General features: G+C 33.3%; 1 protein-coding gene across 5 annotated transcripts; it reads right to left on the bottom strand.

The window, feature by feature from the left end:
* Positions 1-5,559: 5,559 nt before the first annotated feature.
* Positions 5,560-20,679, bottom strand: LOC100788765 (villin-3). 5 transcript variants are annotated; one of them, XM_006575193.4, is made up of 24 exons: positions 20,341-20,678; positions 17,265-17,345; positions 16,741-16,840; positions 16,520-16,588; positions 15,947-16,183; positions 15,697-15,874; positions 15,471-15,603; positions 14,363-14,522; positions 14,125-14,275; positions 13,935-14,035; positions 13,684-13,842; positions 12,242-12,310; positions 12,101-12,169; positions 11,871-12,008; positions 11,639-11,767; positions 10,317-10,464; positions 10,187-10,197; positions 9,932-10,072; positions 9,719-9,844; positions 9,207-9,269; positions 8,624-8,728; positions 6,853-7,096; positions 6,205-6,413; positions 5,560-5,964 (listed from the first exon to the last, which is right to left on the bottom strand). In XM_006575193.4, exons 2-24 carry the CDS (start codon positions 17,318-17,320, stop codon positions 5,851-5,853), a joined length of 2,910 nt encoding a protein of 969 aa, XP_006575256.1. In that variant the 5' UTR covers positions 17,321-17,345; positions 20,341-20,678; the 3' UTR covers positions 5,560-5,850. The 5 variants fall into 5 exon arrangements, with proteins under 5 accessions (XP_006575256.1, XP_006575254.1, XP_006575255.1 ...); XM_006575191.4 differs by having other exon boundaries at positions 6,841-7,096; positions 17,265-17,377; positions 20,341-20,677; XM_006575192.4 differs by having other exon boundaries at positions 6,841-7,096; positions 17,265-17,359; positions 20,341-20,677.
* Positions 20,680-22,442: the final 1,763 nt, after the last annotated feature.

Below are 22,442 nucleotides of genomic sequence, written 5' to 3'. Positions count from 1 at the left end.
GGGTGTCCTTCGCAACCCCTGAATATTCATGGCATAACGCTCAAAGGCAAACAAGATGAAAATTGGGGGCAACTATTCGCCCCAATGATCAGTCAATGGAACAATCGAGCTGATTTTAGGGTCGATGTTTATCCTCGACAAGAGGGCCTATTGAGCTTTAACTCCGACTACATGGTCTGGTGTAGGCGAAAAACGAAGATGTTTGTTGATCCTAAAAATGCAAACACAACTACATTGGTAATTTTTTGTTTTTTGAATATTTAACTTCAAATTATTTATTAAATCATCACCATTAATTTGCTCGCCCTAATAATTGTTGGCTGAAGTTGTGAAGACATTACAGTACATGGTGTCTCCGCAAGGGAGGAATACATGGACAGTTGACGATCTTTCTCGTGCCATATGTAGATAAAATAACCATTTTATCCAAAGAGCAAGAGAGAATCACTGAGCCTGTGTCACATGGTCCAGCAACATAGCATCAATTTGCGGCACAAGAGTTTCATATTCTCCCGTCAAGTGTTGAAACTCAAGGCATAGGTAGACGAAGAGAGGTTGTTGAAGTGGAGTCATATTTCTACCCATAGATGGAAGACCGTGGCCATGGAATGTATTACACACCAACAACATTTTCTCAGTATCCGACACAGATGTATCAGTATCCTTTCGAAGGTCATCAAACTGATACTTCTGCAAGCGAACATTCGTTGGGTGGTGTTGCGGAAACACATCCTAATTTTTCATGGCCAAATGTGACATCTTCACAGCAAGATGATGCCCCAATCCCAACACCTAATGCTCCATTAGGTACTCAATGGAATGTACCCGGAGCAATACATGATATGGATGACTTATTAGGTGTTGATTTACATCACCAATTTTCTGCTAAGGCTGACCAAGTTGAAGCGGGGAGACATCGGGGCAGAAGAAATCCTGATAGAGCAGCACGAAGATGGGAACGACCATGTGGCACATCCTCACGTCATCACGGACACTATAACAAATGATTTTCATGTCTCTGTTTAAATATGTTGTTGTATGTTTGTCATTTCAATTTGAGACTTAACCTAGCGTTTATTTTATAAAGGCTTACTAATGGATACAATTTATGTCGCACACCAAAATATAATAATAAATAATGTTAAAAACAAACTTAAAATCACAAACCAAAATAACTAATGTGACTAACGATTTCATTGAAGAACACAAAATAAATACATTCAACAGAAGTTCAAGCAATACAAGTTACTTGTCTCAGATACCTAAGGTCAGTTGTCTAACATAAATCAATTAAATGAACAACTTCCACATTTAGATTGCATTGGACATCGACGCCTATTGTGCCCTTCTGCTCCACATCTACTACATTTTTGTCGGTGCTTAGATGGCTCGAGCCAATCCATCTCATTCCTTATCCTTGTTGATTTTGGCCTACCTTTCGCACAAATTGTAGTTGGATCAGGGATAAGTGTCCATGCATCATCAGAAGGAGGAATTGCTGCTTCATTCCCAAGAGGCCACCATTGTGCGGAGTAAGCTTTTAAGATGTGCTCATATGTGTAAACAACATCTATATATTGGTAGTAGTTCATGTTCACGTAACCACAAGCTGCAATAATGTGTGAACATGGATAGTGAAGCGTAGAATACTTTCCACATTGACAATAATGGTCATTCAAGTTAATTGCCCACTTTTTTCCGCCATGTTGCGTTATAGAATTGAAGGTCTCCCCTACTTCAAACCTTGTCGAGTGGATATCATAGACGCGAACGATGTGAAAATAAGCTTGTTCTTGATTTTTTTCTAAGTTTAACAAGCTTAGAACAATATATTTGTCCTTCATTTAATTGTCTTTGGGCTTGGCGACCACGATCAACAAAGTACTTTCGACACCTACTATATGTTGATTTCACCAATGTTGTCATCGGTATGTTGCGACAATCCTTCAATACCTTATTTATACATTCTGAGAGGTTGGTTGTCATGTGGCCATATCGACGTCCTTCTTTATCATAAGCCATGGTCCATTTTTCCTTTGAAATGCGATCAACCATGTTGCTACAGCCGGACTCAGTTGACGAAATCTTTCTAAATTTTGATCAAAAATATGCTTGCAAGGAGTGTAGCCTGCATGAAATTAGTTAGCAACGACAATTTTAAGTATATATGAAACTTAAATTAATGTGACCATGATAAATTAAATCTTACCCAATTTCTTCAACATTTCTTTTTGCTTGGCATTGTTGAATTTGTGATTGAAATTGCTTGCTATGTGTCGGACGCAGTAAACATGATAACCGTGGGGAGGTTGCCAACCAAGTGCTTCGTTAGCCACAGTAGACTTTATACTCGCGTGACGATCGGATATGAGACAAATACCATTTTTATCTGTGACGTGTTCATGCAAGTGTGCCAAAAACCATGATCACGCTGTTAACGTTTCACCTTCGACCACGACGAATGTTAGAGGAAGAACACCACCATTTCAATCTTGTGATGTGACCATTAAGAGGGTCTCACGGTATTTTCCGTATAAATGTGTGCCGTCAACTTGTATGATTGGCTTACAATACTTGAAAGTCTCTTTACATTGACCAAAAGTCCAAAACACTCTATGAAACTGACGGTCTTTGCGACTAACCGTATTCCCAATAATAAAATTGTCATGTAGTATTTGAAAATAGGATCCAGGAGAACGATTTTGCATGTGTGTTAGCCACGACGAAAGTTTCGCATATGATTCTTCCAAATCTCCATATTCAATTGCAATGACTTTTTGTTTCGTCATCCAAGCTTTTTTGTACGACACCTTATAGACAAATTCACTGTTTATCCTTTCTTGAATCAAAGAAACTTTTATTGACGAATCTTCTCTGATCATGCCTGTTAATAAAATAAAAAAAATTAAATAACAAATAATGCAAAAGTAGCATAATATGAACATAAAAAATGTATCTACTACACAAGTGGCAATTAAATCTGAATCAAGCTTCTCATGATCTTGTGTCATAGTCATATTCAGACATGTGTGTGGTTCACCCCATTGTGTGACTTTCCATGAATAAGTTTTTTTAGATAAAATTTCCCTCGTATAAAAAGGGCAAGGACACTCTGCGCTTTTATTCGGGCAACAAACGATATACTTGTTCGATTTGGTTTCAACAACTTTAAAACTTTGATGCACCTTCATAATATATTGTTTCAGTGCATTATTGACCGCATCTTTACTATTAAAATCCATGCCAACATATAATTCTTGCCCAATATTAAAACTCGATGGCATCTCCAAACCGCAAATGTTCTCCTCGTCAGGATAACTCCAGTTGATATTGTTATAATGCAAAGTATCATTCCAAAATGGATTTTGAATTCCTTCTACACCTAATAGTTAAAAAAAATGGTCAATATCACAATCGTACTTATTTACCATTAAATACAATTGTCATAAAATGATAAATGTATTCACCTATTTTTTTATTTAATAAATTATACCTTCTGTTGGGTGAACAATTCTTACTTGTTGAATCATGTCAGTGACTTCATCGTCTGAATCAGATATACCGTCAACACTATCATCTTCTTCTAAAGACTCTTCAATGTATGAGTTAGACACAAGATAATCATCATCATCATCATCATCTTCATCTTCATCACCATGTAAATTGTTTACATTTCTTGGCGGTTTCGCCTCATTATTAGATAAATTATTTCCACATGATGCAAGAGAATTTGCAGAATGAAACATAGAACCAACAACCACATCCTTTTCTATGTATAATTCAGAACTGACATTTGATCTTGTTGTTGAAAACTTTCAATCATAGTTTCAACATCTTCGTCATCACAAATTTGCAACGCAACATACTTTCCTGAAACTAAAAATCTACAACTGATAGCAGAAATAATTTCATTATTTTCTAACTTTACCTTATTTCCAATTTTTTTTTCAAAGCATTGAAACTAATTCCACATTTAATTTGAATCGCTTTTTTACTACCTTCAAAGATTATACCACCAATCTTTTCATATACCCTTCCATTGAAATACAAGATTTTTATAACCGAATTCATCATATATCTATAAAAACAATATTATAAATAATTAATCATACCAATAATAAATTCAAATTAAAAAAATCTAATAAAAAAAATCCTCTTTACTGAAACTTCAAATTAAAACTTTATTCTAACAAAAAATTAATTACTTCAAATAAATATCATGCCAGAAACTTTAACAATTTGTACGCTTTCAAAGTAGAAATTTTAAAGGCACATCAAACCATCAACGAAGTTGCTATTATAAATAATTAATCTTAAAAATAATAACTTCAAAATAAATAAATCTAATTAAAAAAATACTACACTCAAACTTCAAATTAAAAATTTATTCTAACAAAAAATTAATTATATGATGCAGAAACTTAAAAAACTTGAACGTTTTGAAAGTAAAAATTTTAAAGGCAGAATGGAAACCATTGAAAGTAGACATTTTAAAGGCAGAACAAATCATTAAAGAAGTTGCTATTATAAATAATTAATCTTAACATTAATAACTTCAAAATAAACAAATCTAATTACAAAAAATAATCGAAACTCAAATTTTATTCCAGACTCAAAATAATTACTTCAAATAAATAAAAATGATGCCAGAGAAGAGAAATTACTGATTGAGAGAAACTTTAAAAACACTAAGCAATTTTTAAAGGCACAAAGCATCAACACGAAGTTGCTATTTAAAGGGCACAACACACTTATTTCGCCAATACCATTGGCAATATATGCTCCTTGTTTCGCCAACACTAGTTGCGAAACCAACATAGCCTGAACCCTACTGCCCTACTACTGTCCTGCACCCTCTGCACTGAAATCGTCAGTCAAAGTGGCAAAAACTGTGCCGCTATCTCGCCAATGACACTGACCGAACAGTCACGTGTCTAGTGCAGGCATATTTCGTCATGCATGCTGACGATATACATACATGCATGGCTGGGTCTAGTAAAAAAGAGACCTCCCTTGAAAATAGTTTTAAAACAAACCTATTCTGAAAATTAGTTTGTAAAACTAACCCCATTAGATCAATTTGCCTTTTACCCCATTATGTTAAAACAAATGACATGGGTTAATTTAAGTAATTGCTTCTTCGTATATTGAATTAAGAATATCTTTTCTTAAAGTAATTAGTTCTCATAATATTAATAGTATGTATTTTTAATCATTTTAATTAAGATTTAATTATGAATATTTCTTAAATTTTTTTTAAAAAATTATACTATTAAAATTTATTTTTATTTTAATACACTTGTAAATAAATTTGATTTTAACCATCGTATATACAATATCTCACCCAAAATTCAAAGTTCCATCTATTAATAGCAATAATCAGACAACATTTACATAATACAAATTAATGATAAAAAATAAACTTTTTTTTTTGTTTCTCATTATATTGTTGAGAAGTGTAAAAGCAATACATATACACCCGCCTTTCTAACCAATAACAAATTTAAAAAAAAAAAAAAAAAAAAAAAAAAAAAAAAGCCACAGATATAAAATACAAACTTGACAAAATGAAAGAATTGGACCTGCCCACTGTCTAGTGTCTTCATTGCTACAATATGCAAACATTGCAAGAGGCAGCAGCAAAATCTAAAAGGAGAAACTAAAAAAACACTCTCCATGCATGCAGCGTCACATTCAAACTTGGACACTAACCACAGCTACGTCCATTATATAGGCCGAAAGCAAAACGCAATGATAAGAACCCAAACTATGGTATATACCCAATAAAACCACACTATCCCAACAGATTACTGAGGAAATGTATAGCAGCCAAAGAAGCAGACGTCAAGTCTAGAACAATTCGTATTTCTTTTTCAGCATGTCTTGCTTCCATCTTGGCAACTTGTAAAATGCTTCTTTTGTCATTCCAAATACAGTGTTGAACTCCTCTTCTGACAGATAGGCCTGACCAAAAAGTGGCGAAGAAAGAAAAATGTTATATCAATCTAAACCATAAAATTGAAAGAAAAAATAATTGTTAGTTTGTTTTAGGGGAATGCAATAAAGATGATTTAATAAAATCAAAGGGGTGGGAGAATTCATGGGAGGGGATAGTATTAATTAAAAATTTCAAGAGATATTTCAAACTAGAATTAATACTATAATATTAAATTAAATAATAGATCAGTACAAAGCAAGACTAACCTCTCTCCGTTTAAGATCAATTCCAGGCACATTACGACCAGATTTAGTCTTTAATTGTTCATAACTGAACGTCCTTTGACCATCATTTCCTTCCTCCACATTTTCTTGTTTTGGTTCCAAATCCCCATTGCTACCTGTCTCAGGGGGGAGTTCCTCTGTTTCCTTGGCTTCTGCAACTTCTTCAACTTCAGAGGAGTCACTTTTAGTTTCTGCAGCAAGAACTTAAAACTTATAATATGATCAGACGCACGCACAAACCATTGTGCAAACACTGGTCAGTTTTGTTTTTTAATGCAAAACTGGCATTTTAATTCCATGATTCCTATTGAGGGAAAGAAAAAACCTAAAAAGTAATTAAATTGATATGTGCTGTTTCTTCTCTTGAATCTCAATAAACCCCTTAGTAGTACATCAATGTAGCGCTTAGAGCTCCACTCTTAGTAGTTTACTAGCAGTATCTATTATTATGATTAAAAAATATCAAATAATTAGAACTAAACAAAAAGGATTATATTAATTATTCAAATTTCAAAAGTATAAACCAAAGTAATAGGGTGTAGTAAAATATTCAACCCAGCCAACCCATTGTATTCAGGGAATGCAACATCATATTTAGACAAGAACTGTTTTTCTTACCAGTAGCGCTACCTTGAGTGATAGGACTCCTGCTAGCAACAGGAGAACCATCAGGTGATTTTTTCTTTTCGGCCGTAAGAACTTGTGAAAGAGCAGCCACTGCTGCAGCTCTTTGTGATCCTTGACCTCTTCCAGATGGCCTAGGAGTAAAAGTCTTCGTCCCAGATGATGAACTAAATGCAGAGTTTAAAGCGGCTAAAGCTTCTGCCCTTTGTCTTGGTCCTCCTTGGCCTAACCCATTCAATCTATCTTGTGCCTGCAAGAAGGCAAAGGGTTAATTGAGTATTGATGATAATTGAATAATGGAACAGAATAATGACAACACAACCACAAAGAAGCAATAATGAAGGTTAAACGAAAAAAGAACCATATAAATGAAAAATGTACAGACTACAACATAGATCATCTCCACTTAAAGTAATTTTCCTCAATGCAGCAACCCCACTCGGGTGTTACTTTATTCTCTATGATCCATTCATTCCTCATCAAGGCTTCTATAGGTCTTCCCCATACATGCCTAAACTACCTGAACTGAGCCTCAGCCATCTTTCTCTCTAGTGCATTCATGCCTGATCGTATCTTGTCTAGTACGCCCACTTATCAAACACACCATTATCATCTCTATCACATAGAATTTATTCGCTTGATAGCTTTTAACTGCTCAACATTATAGGTTTTATAGTGCTGCAATAACATCCAAAACCCTCCAATTCAAACATCTAGCTAGAAGCCCATGTCTATATATCTGTTGTTTTGTATGATGAACACAAGATTCTAAAACCATGAGGGCTATATGATATGGTATGGCCTCCAATTTTCACTTCTAAGTCAGGATTGATGTGCTTCCAGATGACTTTACATTCCATACTCCATATTATTTCTTGTAAAAGCCGTGTGCTCCCAATGCTTGTCTCCAACCACATGTGAAAAGGCAATCATCATGCGCACCTCTTGGATATGCTCAATAAGTGCATCTGAGACTAAGGTAGAAGGGTCAAAGTTGACCCTCAGTTCAGCCCTACAGTTAGAGGAAAATCTACTGTGACCCCACCTTGTGTTATCACCCTAGTTGTGAGCCCCTCATGCATATCCTTAATTGTGTAAATATAGGCAATATGATGATTTGCACCCAATAGTAAAAAGGGCTAAATGTCATGTGAGGGGGTTTAATAAGGAATAGAGGGAACTCACTAAAGAATGTAAACATACAAATAGAAATAATAGAGTCAATTAGTTAGTTAGACATTCAGTGAGGAGTTCGCTAGAAGAGGAGGGGTTGCTCTTGAAGTTGCCAAAGGGATACACCTGTATTCTTGTTTGTTCTACTGAGTAAGATTTCTTGGGTCTCTTTCTGGATTCCAATTTTGCATTCTTTTCTTGCTTCAAGCCCTTCAATAGAAGTTGAACCTATTATGCAAACTCCTTTTTCTTTAGGGCCTTCAATAATATCTATCATTGCATTTTACTACATGTCTTTTCCAAATTAATGAAGAGCACATTTGAGTCTTTCAGATTCCTCTAATATTGCTCCATCAATCACCATAGCAAGTATAGAGCTTCATTGGTTGCCCTCTGCTCCCATGGTTTCCTCATCAAAACACCACTTACACTTTATTCTCCAAAGTGCACGCCTCACTTTAAACTAACGGAGCCAATTTGGGTTAAAATTCCTTGTAATAATTCCTATGTCCTATAGTCAAGATACACTTTTGGTTTAAACATCATTGACTATAAAAGTATAAAATAAATAGGTACTGAATTTTCTATAAGCAAGTAAGCATACCAAACTGGATGCTTTCTCAGAAGATGAACTAAATGCATTAGATAAGGCAGCCAAGGCTTCTGCTCTTTGTCTTGGTCCCCCTAGACTTGACCCATTCGACTTTTCCTGTCACCAGAATCAGCAAAGCCTTGTTAAGCAGTAGAGGAACACACAGCATGCAACAACAAAGTCTGACATGATATTTAACACTGAAAGTATTGCATCTATACAACTTGATTGAAAAAGAAAAAATAAATATAGCTCAACAAGTGTGGTTCTTAAGATAGAGCAAATGAGTTAAAGCAAATCATGAGTAACAAATAGAACCAGAGGTCTATAATTAAATCATTAAACTTCAATGTTAATTAAAGAGAAAAGAGGCATTTCTATAAGTAATTCATAGTTACGATTATTCTAACACTTTTCAGCATTGTCATATCAGTGGTTGGATATATGCAAGTAAACACATTGTTTATTCGGAAGTTCAGGTTCACGTGGTTTGAACATAAAATATGATACAATAATCTCATTAATCTGTAAATTGGATTACTTTGCATGGTTCAACATTGGTTTTCCCAATGAAAAATTAGAAGCTGAGCCATACCTCCACAGCATGGCCAAATCCAAAGAGTAGTGACACTTTTTTCTGAAATGAGTTCCCCAGAACCTGCATTGCACATTTAAAGTAAACCATGAAAAAGTAACAAAATAGCTGTTTCCCAAACAATATATTTTGAATGACTTGAGCATTTTGTCTTGTTATGGTGAATTTCTTTAAAAGTCTCTCAACCACCTCACTATTTTCTGAAATCCCACAAACTTTTAATCTACTTTTACAATGTAAATAAACTGACAGCACTGACTAGCACTGCTTCATGCATGGTAGCAGTACTATGTTACATTCAGAATTTTGTGAACCTATACATAATGACAATAATATAATGGATTCCACTAAACTTGCCACTCAACCAATAATTATGTTCTGTTCTCATCCAACATGGACATGCAAAATTTACAACTTTACAGCTAAAGATAAAGAGTAAAAATAATTAATTTACTTAGAAAATAAAAGAGAACAAAACAGAAAAAGGGAGATTTTCATGTTTAGGTACATACCATAGCTTTTGCATGATCCCATGAAAAGTATGTTGTGAAAAAGCAAGGTTCATTCCCTTCTGTTACTTTATATAGTGGTACATGTGGAGATAGTTCCTCCAGAGATGCAGCCAAATCTATGTATTTCTGAGGGAGATTTTTGAGTAAGCATCAAGAATATCAAGTAGAAGGAAATATCAGAGATAAAAGCCATAAGTTGTTTAGCATGTTTACCTGGCCGATATCAAAAGCATTTTGCTTTTCCTTTGGGTCCACAGAATGACCAATCCAAATAAACACTTCTACATGTGTGTCAAGTATAAGGATATCCTCCGGCAACAGGTCATCTTGAGAGAAGTTGTAAACCTCCTCTACCTGCAGAGTAAAATATAAAAATAGAGTTAGAAGACATTCAGAACCTTCTGTGGTTACTATTTCCTAAAATTAAGGGGGAATTTTATATAATGAAGTTGCAGTCACAAAACTCACATTGAACTTTCCTGGAGGATCCAGAATCGAAAAGAACACAAATATCAGAAATGGTCAGTATATCAGTAAAAAAGTAAGCAATTGCATAACAATATTCTATAATAAGAAGTAACATGATAAGAACTGCTACCTTTATTAAATGATATAGTGAACAAATGTGGATCTCTGACAAACTCGTTAACAACTTTCTTGCTGGTGTAACTTTGTTTTCCTCCTAGTGCAGACCAGAAAGCTGAGCTTTCTGTTCCTTCTTTAGCATGCTTTAAAGTAGCTCCTGGCTGAACATGGACATGTATCTCATAAGCAAATAATGCATAGAGCAAAACTACTACAATTTTTAACTTCGAGTTAAAATCACTTTGTTTGGATGGAGGTAAGAAATAAGAGAAGAAAAAAAAAAAAGAAATATAGAAAAAGGTATGATTCGAGAAAAACATGTATTCGACGGCATTTTTATCCTTTAAAAGATTTCTTTTAAAAAAAGAGAACACACATGAACCCAGCCAAGATTCTCTGCCACCCCACCCCACCCCACCACCATGTCTATTCTTCTCTGCTATAACATATGAGATTTGGGGCAACTGTACCAAAACAAAGATACTTGTTGCAGGCACAGTTGAAGAATATGGCGCTGTAAAAAAATCAGGGCATTGCAAAAATATCACCACATCACCAAGTTAATCCTCTGTGCTGCACTGCTCTGATTTTAGGCCAACCTTGTCACTGTTAAGCACAATTTCATTCATCCATCTAAACAGGTGAGCTAAACTTCCAAATGAAGCTTTTCAACTCATAATTCATCTCTAGGGGAACATTGTGTGTCTCCCCACCACTCTATTAAAACAATGAGCATGGGGATGGCAAGCCTTCCAGTTCCAAGGTGTTCAACAATGGTAATTGGATCAGCATCACCAACAGCCTCCACAGCAAGCATGAAGAAGCCTCGGATGCACTCGTTACTCGTCTCCAAAAAGAAAACAAAAGAGATAGAGGTAGGATAAGAATATGTTCTCCTGCTTTATCTCTTTGGAAATATTACCTGTCATGGAGAAAAGCGTTTGGCGTACCCAACCTCAGAATTTCTCTCCTTGCACCTTTCCATTCACATCCAAACAACTGAACTATGATACTTCTCCATCTTTTTTATTTTTTCGATTTCTTTCCTCTCTAATTCTATTAAACAAATAAATCATAAGGGAAAAGATATAAATTAAGTCGAGTCACATGTAGCTTCAAGGGATGCACTTTAGTTTAACCACAAGATTGTATCGCCATATCATGTCAGTTTGAAAGATTTGATCTTGAGGCAATAAGTTCCATAAATATAAGTTCACAACTTGATTAAAAAAAATACCCACAGGTTCAAAGTTTTCACATGTAAATTGAAATTCTCTAAGTAGAAAACTGAGAATTGGTTACTCTTCAAATTTGTAAGGGAGCCATAGATCTTACCCGTAAAAAATCAGCAACCTTTGCTGCTAGCTGTTGCTGCTCAAAGGAACACTGATTTCCATGCCAAGTGAAAATTGTAGAGCCAGATTGCAGGACAAAACACTCAGTAGAATTCAATGATGATGGCACCTGAATAAGAATAACTTAAGTATGAAGGGCTAGAAATAAAATATAAGCCCTACCAACATACTTGTAGAGGGAAAAAAAAAGGAATATTTTCATGGGTACATACTGCATCAACTTGTACTGATTTATTGTTATGAATAGAAGTTCCAGAAATTCGAATAAGTGCAATACTCTCTGCTGTGTATGTCTCATCTGATGCACCTTTGTCTGCCATTAATTTCTTGTATCCAGAGCTCAACCCTCCCTAAAACAGGTGTATATTAGTTAAAAAAGAGTTAGCTTCTCTAAGCTACATTATATATTATCGAAAACACCATATAGTTATCCTCATGATACCTTGAGAACCACCATTGGTTGGAAAATAGCAACAAACTGTGGCGGCTCTTTGCCTTCAAATATGCGACCCTGCAAGAAGCTACTGTAAATCATACACATTTTCCAAGCAACATCCTCAACTTGACATTAGTATTACAATACCTGTACAGGTCTACCCTTTAATGAGGTAGACATTGTATTGGCTAACCTAGTAGCTGTTGTTTGGTCCTCCTGAATAGGAAATTTAACCCAAGGTCAAAAGCATTCAAAACAAACTTATTTGATTTAATAAAGTATTTGAGCAGAAAATATAATTTTAATTGAAAGTACAGATAAACAATTATGTGATTGGGTGAAATTTCTGAAAAAGAATCCTTAGTAAAAGTATGTTCAGTTTAGGAATGACTAACCACTTAAGGAGTTGATTTATAAGTGATTACTTGCCACTTTTTGAGCAATGTTAATCAGTAAAGTGGTCAATTACAAGTATTCCAACACTTTTCCTCTACTCAAGAAGGAAAATTGAATATTACTTACCAGTTAGACTTTTAATATTTAGCAAAAATAACACTACTTCTGTATAGATGAATATTCTAATTTATTATATTCTTATAGAGGAGCTAATGCATGTTCAATTCAGCTTATTTTGAGAAAATAATTGCTTTATTTTTTTAATCGAATCTTATAATTTGGGTTTGGGTCTAACTCAACCTCAAAAACTAGCTTATGGGGAGGAAGTTGCCCCCTACTTAAATACATTATCTTGGCACCATCTCTAGATAATGTAGTAGGACTTGGGTTTTTCCCAATACACCCCCTCATGTCCAACACTTTGGACTTGGTGCACGGATAATATGGTAGGTGACCCAATAACAAATCTATAATACGCTCTAATAATTTGGGTTAAGGATTGCCCCCCACTTATCTTGGCACTATCTCTAGTCAATGTGGGACTTGGATTTTTCCCAATATGAAAAATTTTAATTCTCCCATAGTACATACTCCTGCCCTTAAAATAGCAACGCCCACCTTTGTATGGTTCTTTTTCTTCCTAATTTAATTTTTTAACTAAAAAATATTACCAAATAAAGTGGACTGCAAAGGAACATAACTACAGAAGTACGGAAAATTTACTTGCCTTTAAGGACTCTCTATGATGCTCAGAGTTTATTTTTTCTAGAAATATCTGCTCGACAGATATGCAAAATAGACTGGAAGATGACATTGACTAATGAGCTTATTTGCTTTCTCCTATGTTTTAATTTTTTTCCCTGGTTGATGCACATTGCACACAGACATGTGAAAGAGATAAAAGGAAAATGTTTTACCCTACTTGGAATCCTTAATTCCTAATTATATATGCTAGTTATTTTGCTTACCAAAATTGTGGGTTGTTTTTATGATTTTTTAAGAAAAGAAGGAATTTATTAAGACGAGAAAATTATAAGGAATTTGGGGGATAATAATATTATAAGGAATTTTAACACCTATACACGAAAATTCTAGATCAGTCCTAATAGTGTTGACACCAAAAAGTGAATGTCAAATAGAAACTACAATGTGCATAATATATCTAGATCTCAAATCAGAAGAACATAAATTACCTCAACACTGTCTTTGCCAAACCAACAGCACACGAAGTAGTCTTCTTTCCGCTCACCAGAATGGTAGGTGTACAATACAATGTAGCAATCTCCACTATAAAATTTACCAATCTCCTCCTTCGGCAATGCAGTCTTGGCATTTCCATTGATTCGCCATACCTAAAAATTTCAAATAATATTAAGTGTTTGCAGGTGTAAATTAAATAATGCTAAGGGAGTAGGAAAGTTTATAAAGAAAATTATAACTCTACCTCTATCTTCCCATCTCCTTCAAGCAAAGGTGGAATTTCCTCATTTACAGGGGTACTTTTTGTCATTCCTTTGACACCCATGCCTTGTTGCTTAAGCAATGCTGACAGTACATCAAATAGCCCATTTGTCAGCATGGCTAGCTACACAAAATGGTAAGTCAAAGTATAAGAGAGAACAAATGATATCCACCTGCAACTTTTCCTCTTCCTTCCTCAGCATTGGTACTAGCAGATCCTGATGGCCAAGAATCAAAGTTGGACTTAAATGAATGCGTCTCATAACCTTGAATAATCCGGGTTATCCTTGTAGACTTTGGCCTATTTTGACTAGCAACAAACTCCTGGAGATATTTGTAGAATTAATGAATCCACTTTAACTAACAAATGGAGAAGTAAGAATTAGATTCTAGATTCTAGAATAGCATTACCTCAACGGCTTGGCAGGCTGCTTTTCGTTCTTCAACTTGTGTCACGCGACCAACCCAGACAAACATCTCGGCACCACAGTCCAGTAAATAGCATTTGTTGTTTTCCAACAGTGATTTAGAAAGTTCACCTTCCACAGGCTTGACCTCACCATCAACAATACTGGAAGGACAAGTCATATGAAGTTATTCATTTTAGTTATCGGAATAAAGTATTGTCAGTGACCATATGCAAACTATTGTTATGCTAATCAACACATGATGAAGTGATCATATCCTCCACGTCAATAAACTTAAATTCCTAGTGCATATATATAGAACACAAAGAAACATAAACTTCATTTAAATTTATATAGGTAAAATTATTAATGAAAAAATAAGAAAATAAATATTTAACTATGTGACAATAATATTATTTAAGCAAAATAATACTGTCGGGAGCATAATTCAGCACGCAGAAACAAAAAGACATCTTCATGCTTCAGACAGTATTAGAAAAATTCTAAAGCCCGTGATTCCAATCAAAATATCCTCATGTCACATAAAATACTCAAACATTGAGCATAAAGTATATGCATGTATATTTCTAATCATAAGAATCAGCTATCCAAAATGATATTTAAAAATTTAGTAATATGAATGACAATGGGCTCTATAAGCCAAATTCTCAATATATATATATATATATAAAGAGAGAGAGAGAGAGAGAGAGAGAGAGCAAGGTCCTTTTGATAGCATCTCTAAAAGTTATATCTGATTTATTCTCCCCTTCTTAATCAGACTATATTCCCAACATACCTAGATAGCAAAAAAAATTGATTGGCAAATTTTAGCAATTAGTATGTTATGTTAGTGGGGGGATTCGAACCCAGATAATATGGCAATTGATTATATATAACTTTTTTCTAATTGTCTTAGATCTTTCAAATAAGATGATATACTGATCTTTAAAAAACTATATAGTAGCTGATGATTCATTTGTCTTGATGGTATTATTTGGGTTTTGTTAAAAAATGACCAAAGACTCTAATTATATCAACTTTTCAAAACAGGTACTTCAGGTAAAATGTGGAGTGGGGGAAGGGACTTGAGGAGCACGAAACCAACATACCTATAAAGCTGAGCAGGAATTGTCTCTGGAATAATATCATCCTCACTAATTACCTTCTTCCCAATGGGAGCAAAACCACCAAAGAGGACCCAAAACTCACCTGAGTCTGACTCAGTGTCTAATTTTCCATCATCTGGAATGTGGGATAGATTTTATGAAGTTAAAAACAAAAAATTGCAGATGAAGAACAGAAATACTGGAATACATAATAGAAAAATTGCCTTACCAACAATTGCAACATCACATTTCCCTTCATGATATTTTTCTTTCAGAAACTGTATAACTTCCAAAGCCTTGGCTCTTTCCTGAATATTGGAATTTGCACCATTGAATTGATAAATCTTATTCTGAGTGTCTAGTATGAATACATCTTCATGGTTCAATGAAGACCTTGCAAAAGGGACCTATCAAACCAAAATGTCAAACTTCATGCGCACTGAATTTATGACGTTCATGAATAATAGAGAACACTATACCTGTCTCAATCTAACAACTCTTTTCCCTCTGCATACATACAAACATGTTTCAAACTTCTCTTCTTCAGGTTTTTTAAACCCAGATGCAACTCCACCCTCCAATGGTATAATACATGGTTTAAAGTATGACAAAAACTTGTCAGACTCATGCCCTTGGATTTCCCTGTGCTGCACTGCACGCCCTCCAATAGCAGCATCAAGTTCAACAGTTTTAATGGCCGCAGTTCCAGCCTCATCCTACAAGTAAAATCAGTGTCAACCAAGACTATTATTTTGTCAAAGAGATTGGTTTAAGGATTTCCAAACGACTATGAACCATGGTAACCCCTGCCCTTTCCAAATAACTCAACACATCTAAATACTAGTTAAAAAGGAGTCAGGAAAGGGGAAAAATGATGAAAGTGAATAGAGACATAAAACAACCATGACATAGTAAATTTTTCAAAAAGGCACAACTATACAAGGTTCCACATTCTACTCGCCTGTTCATTCTAAGAGGGAGAAAAATAGCAATGCAAGATCAATTAGGCAAAATGTAGGATGGAGAAGAAGGAAAGCAAAGTCCAAGCTTACCTGACTTGTATGCTTTCCAATCCAAAAGTGTAAATCATAAAAATAAGTGCTTCCTTTGCCTTGAGTTGTCTGGAGATACACATAAAATGAACACCCAATTTTTTTAAATGAAAGAAAAGGACAACAACCTATATTTCACACTTAATGAAATTCTGAACAGCAACACCAGATACATTCATATATATGAATGCATCAAAGGTAATATTGGATATAGCTCGGACCTGCAAGATGATGTACGAATCTCCCATGTAGAATTTCCCATACTCAGATTTGGGCAATGGAACTGGCTGAAAATTCTCAATCCTCCATATTTCAGTTCCTCTACAGCAAGTTAAGTTTAAAACCTCTCAAAGCATATAGTATATTCAATATTCAAAATATAACACATAACATGAATGCTAGACATAAAATCATCCATATGTCTTAACTCAACAGCTCTTTTGAGTAACAAGTTCATGACATGTAATTGGAGCCTCTATAACTGTGTGGTCTAGAGTTTGATCCTTGTTCCCCATTCTTATAAATAAAATTTAATTTTCAACAAAGTGAAGGTTCAAGCATGTTGATGTGTTTGATATAAATTCATTTTATGAAGCTTCACCCAACAGCTCAAGCTTTAGGAATATTTGGTTCATGATAGATTAGTTGCATATGTTTGATAATTCTATAAGCAGTAAACTTTTATCATACTTTCCACCTTTATTCATAAAGATAAGTATATTCACACCCATTACTTAAAGGATACACTCTTTGACCAACTCCCTGGAATGCAGGATCCAAAACTTTTGCTGAGCTAGACATGGCTAAAAGTTCCTTCTAGAGTATCCTGCATATAATTATCTTTATGAAGGTAATTCACTGTTTGAAGAAAACAAAGTTGAGAAAAAATAAGCATGACAAAAACATTCATCATTATGTAGATAAAGTAGTTGCATATTCTCCTAGATAAAATATTGTGCATACGAGTGCATGACTAAAACTTGTAAGTATCAAATGAAGTGTAGAGAACAGCAGCATCAAAAGCCTGCCTTTCCCAAAACATCAAATATTTTCTATATCTTTCATCTAAACCATGACCAAGGCGGAACAGCTGTATATATCAATCATAGAAAGCTCGCTTTCCAACAGATACTTCTAATATAAATTGACTTTCTATATCTTCTATACATCATTATAAGCACAAATTACAAACAAACTGCTGGTTTATAAATTTGGAAAATGACTAAATCAAGGACCACAGAACAACTTAGGTTTACTATGATGGAGGACCTCGTATTAGAAATAATATGCACTTCTTAAAAAGATGAAGAAAGAAAGAAAGGATCCGCAAATCAAGAAAACTGCCCAGTTTTTCATGTTACAAAAATGTTCAGCTTTTGAAACTCTTAACATAAAATAGAGCTTTGCATGATTTTAGAAAAGCATAATGAAATAAAGATGTAGTTGGAATAAAAAAAATCCAAACATCGATTAAATATGGCCTTTCATGTTATAACCAATATTCATAGGCATTATGGAAGTTTGATTTCAGCACCTATCTTTCATTATAATATCACAGCATTATAATATAGTTGTAGTATCAAATCTGAAAGTAGTCAGGCCTTGACAGACATTGATTAGGACTAGAGATTGACACATACAAATCCTCCCTGCTCCAACATGCAGAGAAGGGAACATATGTTGACATTAAATGAAGATCAATAACGGATCTTGAAAGTATGTCATGGGTAAAGAATGGCTCAAGAAGATACGTTCGGGTTCAAACCAAAGTTTTGGGATGTCAAAACTAAGTAGTCCAACCAACTGAACTACAGACATTTATTTCCATATATTCAAACAAAAGTAAGCAAAGACATGCTAGACTTAAAAATATATAGAAAACAAGAAATAAAAAGGAAGACATTGAGACCCAAAAGAACTCAAGCAGAGGCAAACTGGTTTCTTAATTCAGAAAACAAAAAATTATTGATAAGATAGGATAAAAAAAAATAGTACCACCTTCACATAAGATACGGATAGGTACTGTGTTAAAACATGTCTGTTAAAATGTAGTAAACTAGAAAGTAATGGCAGAAAGTAAATAAGTTGCTTTACTAAAACTGGTTTACAAGCAATATTACCAATTTAGTTAAGCAACAGTATTGGGATAAACAACTTAGATCCATTCCATTGGATTTCCAGTCAACCAACCAAGTCTTTTAAATTGACAAAAAACTGAGCATACTGGACAGTGAGGATTATTTGTTTTCTTCATGGTGATTCAGTTGTATATCAGAAGATAACAAATGTAACAACATATACAAGGTCAAAAGCATCACCTGATTCACTTCTGGAATGCAAACAAGTTTCTAACAACATATATAAGGTCAAAAGCATCACTTGATTCACTTCTGGAATGCAAACAAGTTTCTAGCAATGGGGTACATTACTTCTGGAAGCACATATATTTCAGTGAAGATCACAGTTTGCAATTACACTGACCTAAATAATATATCATTTTAAATTTTGCATGCTAACACAATTCCAAAGTACCTTCCATAACAAGGTTTGGCCAGTCATTCTATTCAGTAACATGAGTTGTCTTGTCAATTCTAAAGCAATGTTCAAGATGGTAAGAAATTAAAATCTTTTAAAGTAATTTTTATCTAATAAAAATATGTCATTGGTATGTCTGAATGAAGCATCCATGTTAAGACAGTTAAAAGCAAAAACTTTCATCAGCCTTAGCATTTCCCCATATCCTTAACACTCTCCAAAGCCTTTCTCCTCTAGTCAACTATCTTTGCTTATTCTCCTTACACAGCTTCAACCCAACATCACAAATCACTATTTGACCAATGATATCATCAAATACCAATAAAAAAAAAAAAAGGTATTGCTTTCTCTTCTTTTCCCCCTCTTTGTGATACTTTTTCTTGTCAATCAATTAGCATTTTCGATTTAATATGCAAAATAATACTGCCAGGGCCAGCCCTCCATGGTCGCACTATTTTCACTAGAGATTACTTTTTTAGCCAACGAAGCAAATAACAAGCTCCTTGTTACCAGAACAACCCCATCTCTGCCATGCATGTCCCAAGCTTCCCAGTTCTCAAATTAAGCAGATACTATAAGCCGAGAGCAACATTACAAGCTTAAAGTGCTATTGCTGCGAAGACTTCAGCATATAATTGCTCTTCTACAGCTTGCTCCACCATCAAACTTGGTCTCAAACTCAAATCAAAGTCTCTAATAGCCAACTAACTCGGGAAAGCATTCCATTTTATTTTATTTTTTCCAAAATCAGATAACCTATCTAAGATTACATTCAGAGTTATGCACTTAAAAGCCCGTGGAATTTCGAGCACTGACTTGATCAGAGCTAAGAATCAAACACTAATTATAAAAAAAAAGGATTTTAAACTTAGAAACTCTAATTACGTTCGACTTGAACACTAAAGATCTACCGGCACCGTTCATCTAATGTTCATTCAACCAATTCATTTCCCCTCTCAAATTAAAAGCAAAAGAAAAACACGCCAATTAATCAAAGCTTCGGAAAAAAAAAACACAACTCACAACAAAAAACGCGAGATCGCCAAAAAAGGAAAGCACAAAAACGACGAAAAAATCGAAAAATCAAAACTGATCCCAAACCGAAAAAAAGAAAACACGACGGAGACATACACACGTCACGGAACTCGATAGAATTGGAAAAAACAAAGCGAACAAACATCGAATCGAATAGCACAATAGCTACGACGAGGAAGGAGTAAGATCAGCGATTACGAGAGCACAACGCGGAATTGAATTGACCAAGGCGAAATTGAATTGACGTATACCTGAGATCTCAACGGCGATGATGATGAGTTTCAGAGAGAAAGAGAGAGAGAGAGAGAGAGAGAGAAGGATAAAGTTGGAAAAGATAGTGAATTATTGCTGTTTCTGTGCGTGGTGGTCTTTCTCTCTCTTCTAACTTTTGAGGCTTTTGAGATTTGCAAATTCAGAGAGAAAGAAAAGAAGGGGGGTGTCGTGTGTGGATGAATTATCACAACGATGATGGTGGAAAAAGGGCGGAGAGATGAACACAATGAGAAAGGAAAAAAGAAAAATAAATAAATAAATAAATAAAACAATAACAGATATCGGCACAGAGAGAAAAGAGAAAGAGAAGTTCTATTGTTATTGTTGTTATTTTATTTTGTCTTAAAACATGTTTAAGGTCTATTACAAGTATTTTTTTTTTTTAAGGTTAGTTGTTGTTATTGTTAAGACAAAAACATTAAGGCAATAGTACGTTTACAGCGGAACAATCAAATGGTTTTTTTTAAATTATCGAGGGTTTGTTTTGAATTATTATAAGTTGAAAGTGGTAATTTATATGACTTTTATTTTTTTAATTGAAATAGTAAATTTATTTTTAAAATTTAGGACTTTTAAATCATAGTCTTTTGTTTCTAACTTCAAAGTTTTTTATGGTTTTTTTAAATAAACTACTTCTATTTTTTCTTTTATGTTTTAAAAAATTGTAAATAATTGTTTAATTGAATTAGTTAATAAATAAATGTTTTTTATTTTTTTAGTTTTATTTAACATTATATATATTTATATGGTTTTATTTAATATTTTCTATATTTTTTAATACTTTTTTATATAATATATTTTCTAAATTTTTTTTAAAATGGTTTTATTTAAAATTTTCTTAATTTTTTGTATGTTAACATATTAAATAAAATACAATAGCAAAAATTAAGAAAATTTTAAATAAAACCATTTTAAAAAATTAGAAAATATATTAAATAAAAAAATATTCAAAAAATAAAAGAAATATTAAATAAAATCATATAAAAAAATATATACAAAAATAGAAATCTTAAATGAATTTATGACTTCTAAAAAAATATAAAAAAACAAAAAAAACTTTAAAGTCATAAATTAAAAAATAAAAAATAAAAATAACTAAAGCCATAAAATATTTTACTATTTGAGTTAAAACAAAAAAAATCGTAATATCAGTTACCATTTTTAACTCACAAGTTAGAATAGATGTTTACCTCATTTTAAATAATAATTCAAAACCATATCTGACATGCTAAATAACAAAAATAAAATGCCCTTATTTGATAGTTTTGTCTCTATTCATAGTGCCACCGCCCATGTTTCTTCCCTTACTCTTTGCTTTTCTGTAATAATTTTTTTTTCCTCTTTCCGTTACCGCTAAGATTGGCTCGATTTGGTTGTTTCATTGCACCTTAAAAGGTGTAATGGATAAAACTAAAACTAAACGTTTATTCTAAATTTAGAGTGTAATTATTAAAAAGATGCTTAAATATATTTTTGTTTTCGATAAATATTTAATTTGTGATTATTTTTTAATAATTTTTTGTTTTACATTAAATTCCTAATAAAATAATATTTTTATTTTTTATCATTAATATTTTATTTTAGTTTCCCTGATAAAATAACAAATTTTATTTTACTAATAACAAATAAAAAAATTATCAATAAACAAACATAAAATTAAATCATTTATCAGGAGTACAAATAAGTGTCATGGATAAAAAATAAAATTATTATTTTATTAAGGAATCAACACAAAACAAAAATTTATTAAATATTAAATAAAAAAATATTTATTAAAAAATATATATATATATTTTAAGTCTTTAAACAATCTATTTTATGTTCTTTATTTCATGATAGTTAACTTCCAACGACACATTATAATTAAATAACTTATACACATTTAAGGATTTATATTTAAAAAAAAAAAAATCAAACTCGGCAACTCCTAGTGAGCAACTGAATTTCGAAAATAAAATATGTAATTTCAATAATTAATGAGAATTTTAATGGTTAGCATTATGTGTGCATAAAAAACTATGAATACTTTCGAGTCTCTATTTATATTTTTTAAAATAAAAGTAAAAAGGTAAAAGCAGAT

Source organism: Glycine max, chromosome 2, assembly GCF_000004515.6.
Source record: "Glycine max cultivar Williams 82 chromosome 2, Glycine_max_v4.0, whole genome shotgun sequence".
Classification (NCBI taxonomy): domain Eukaryota; kingdom Viridiplantae; phylum Streptophyta; class Magnoliopsida; order Fabales; family Fabaceae; genus Glycine; species Glycine max.
Note: the sequence above shows the minus strand (reverse complement) of the source record. Positions and strands in the feature narration are given on the sequence as shown.

What these genes read in the sequence shown, in the direction of transcription:
- LOC100788765 (XM_006575191.4), bottom strand. Translation starts at nt 17,320, where the DNA reads ATGTCTAGCTCAGCAAAAGTTTTGGATCCTGCATTCCAGGGAGTTGGT. An exon ending in AAGGAGATGGGAAGATAGAG is followed by an intron (nt 13,843 to 13,934) that starts GTAGAGTTATAA and finishes TGAAATTTTTAG; the next exon opens with GTATGGCGAATCAATGGAAA. An exon ending in AATCAGTACAAGTTGATGCA is followed by an intron (nt 11,768 to 11,870) that starts GTATGTACCCAT and finishes ATTCTTATTCAG; the next exon opens with GTGCCATCATCATTGAATTC.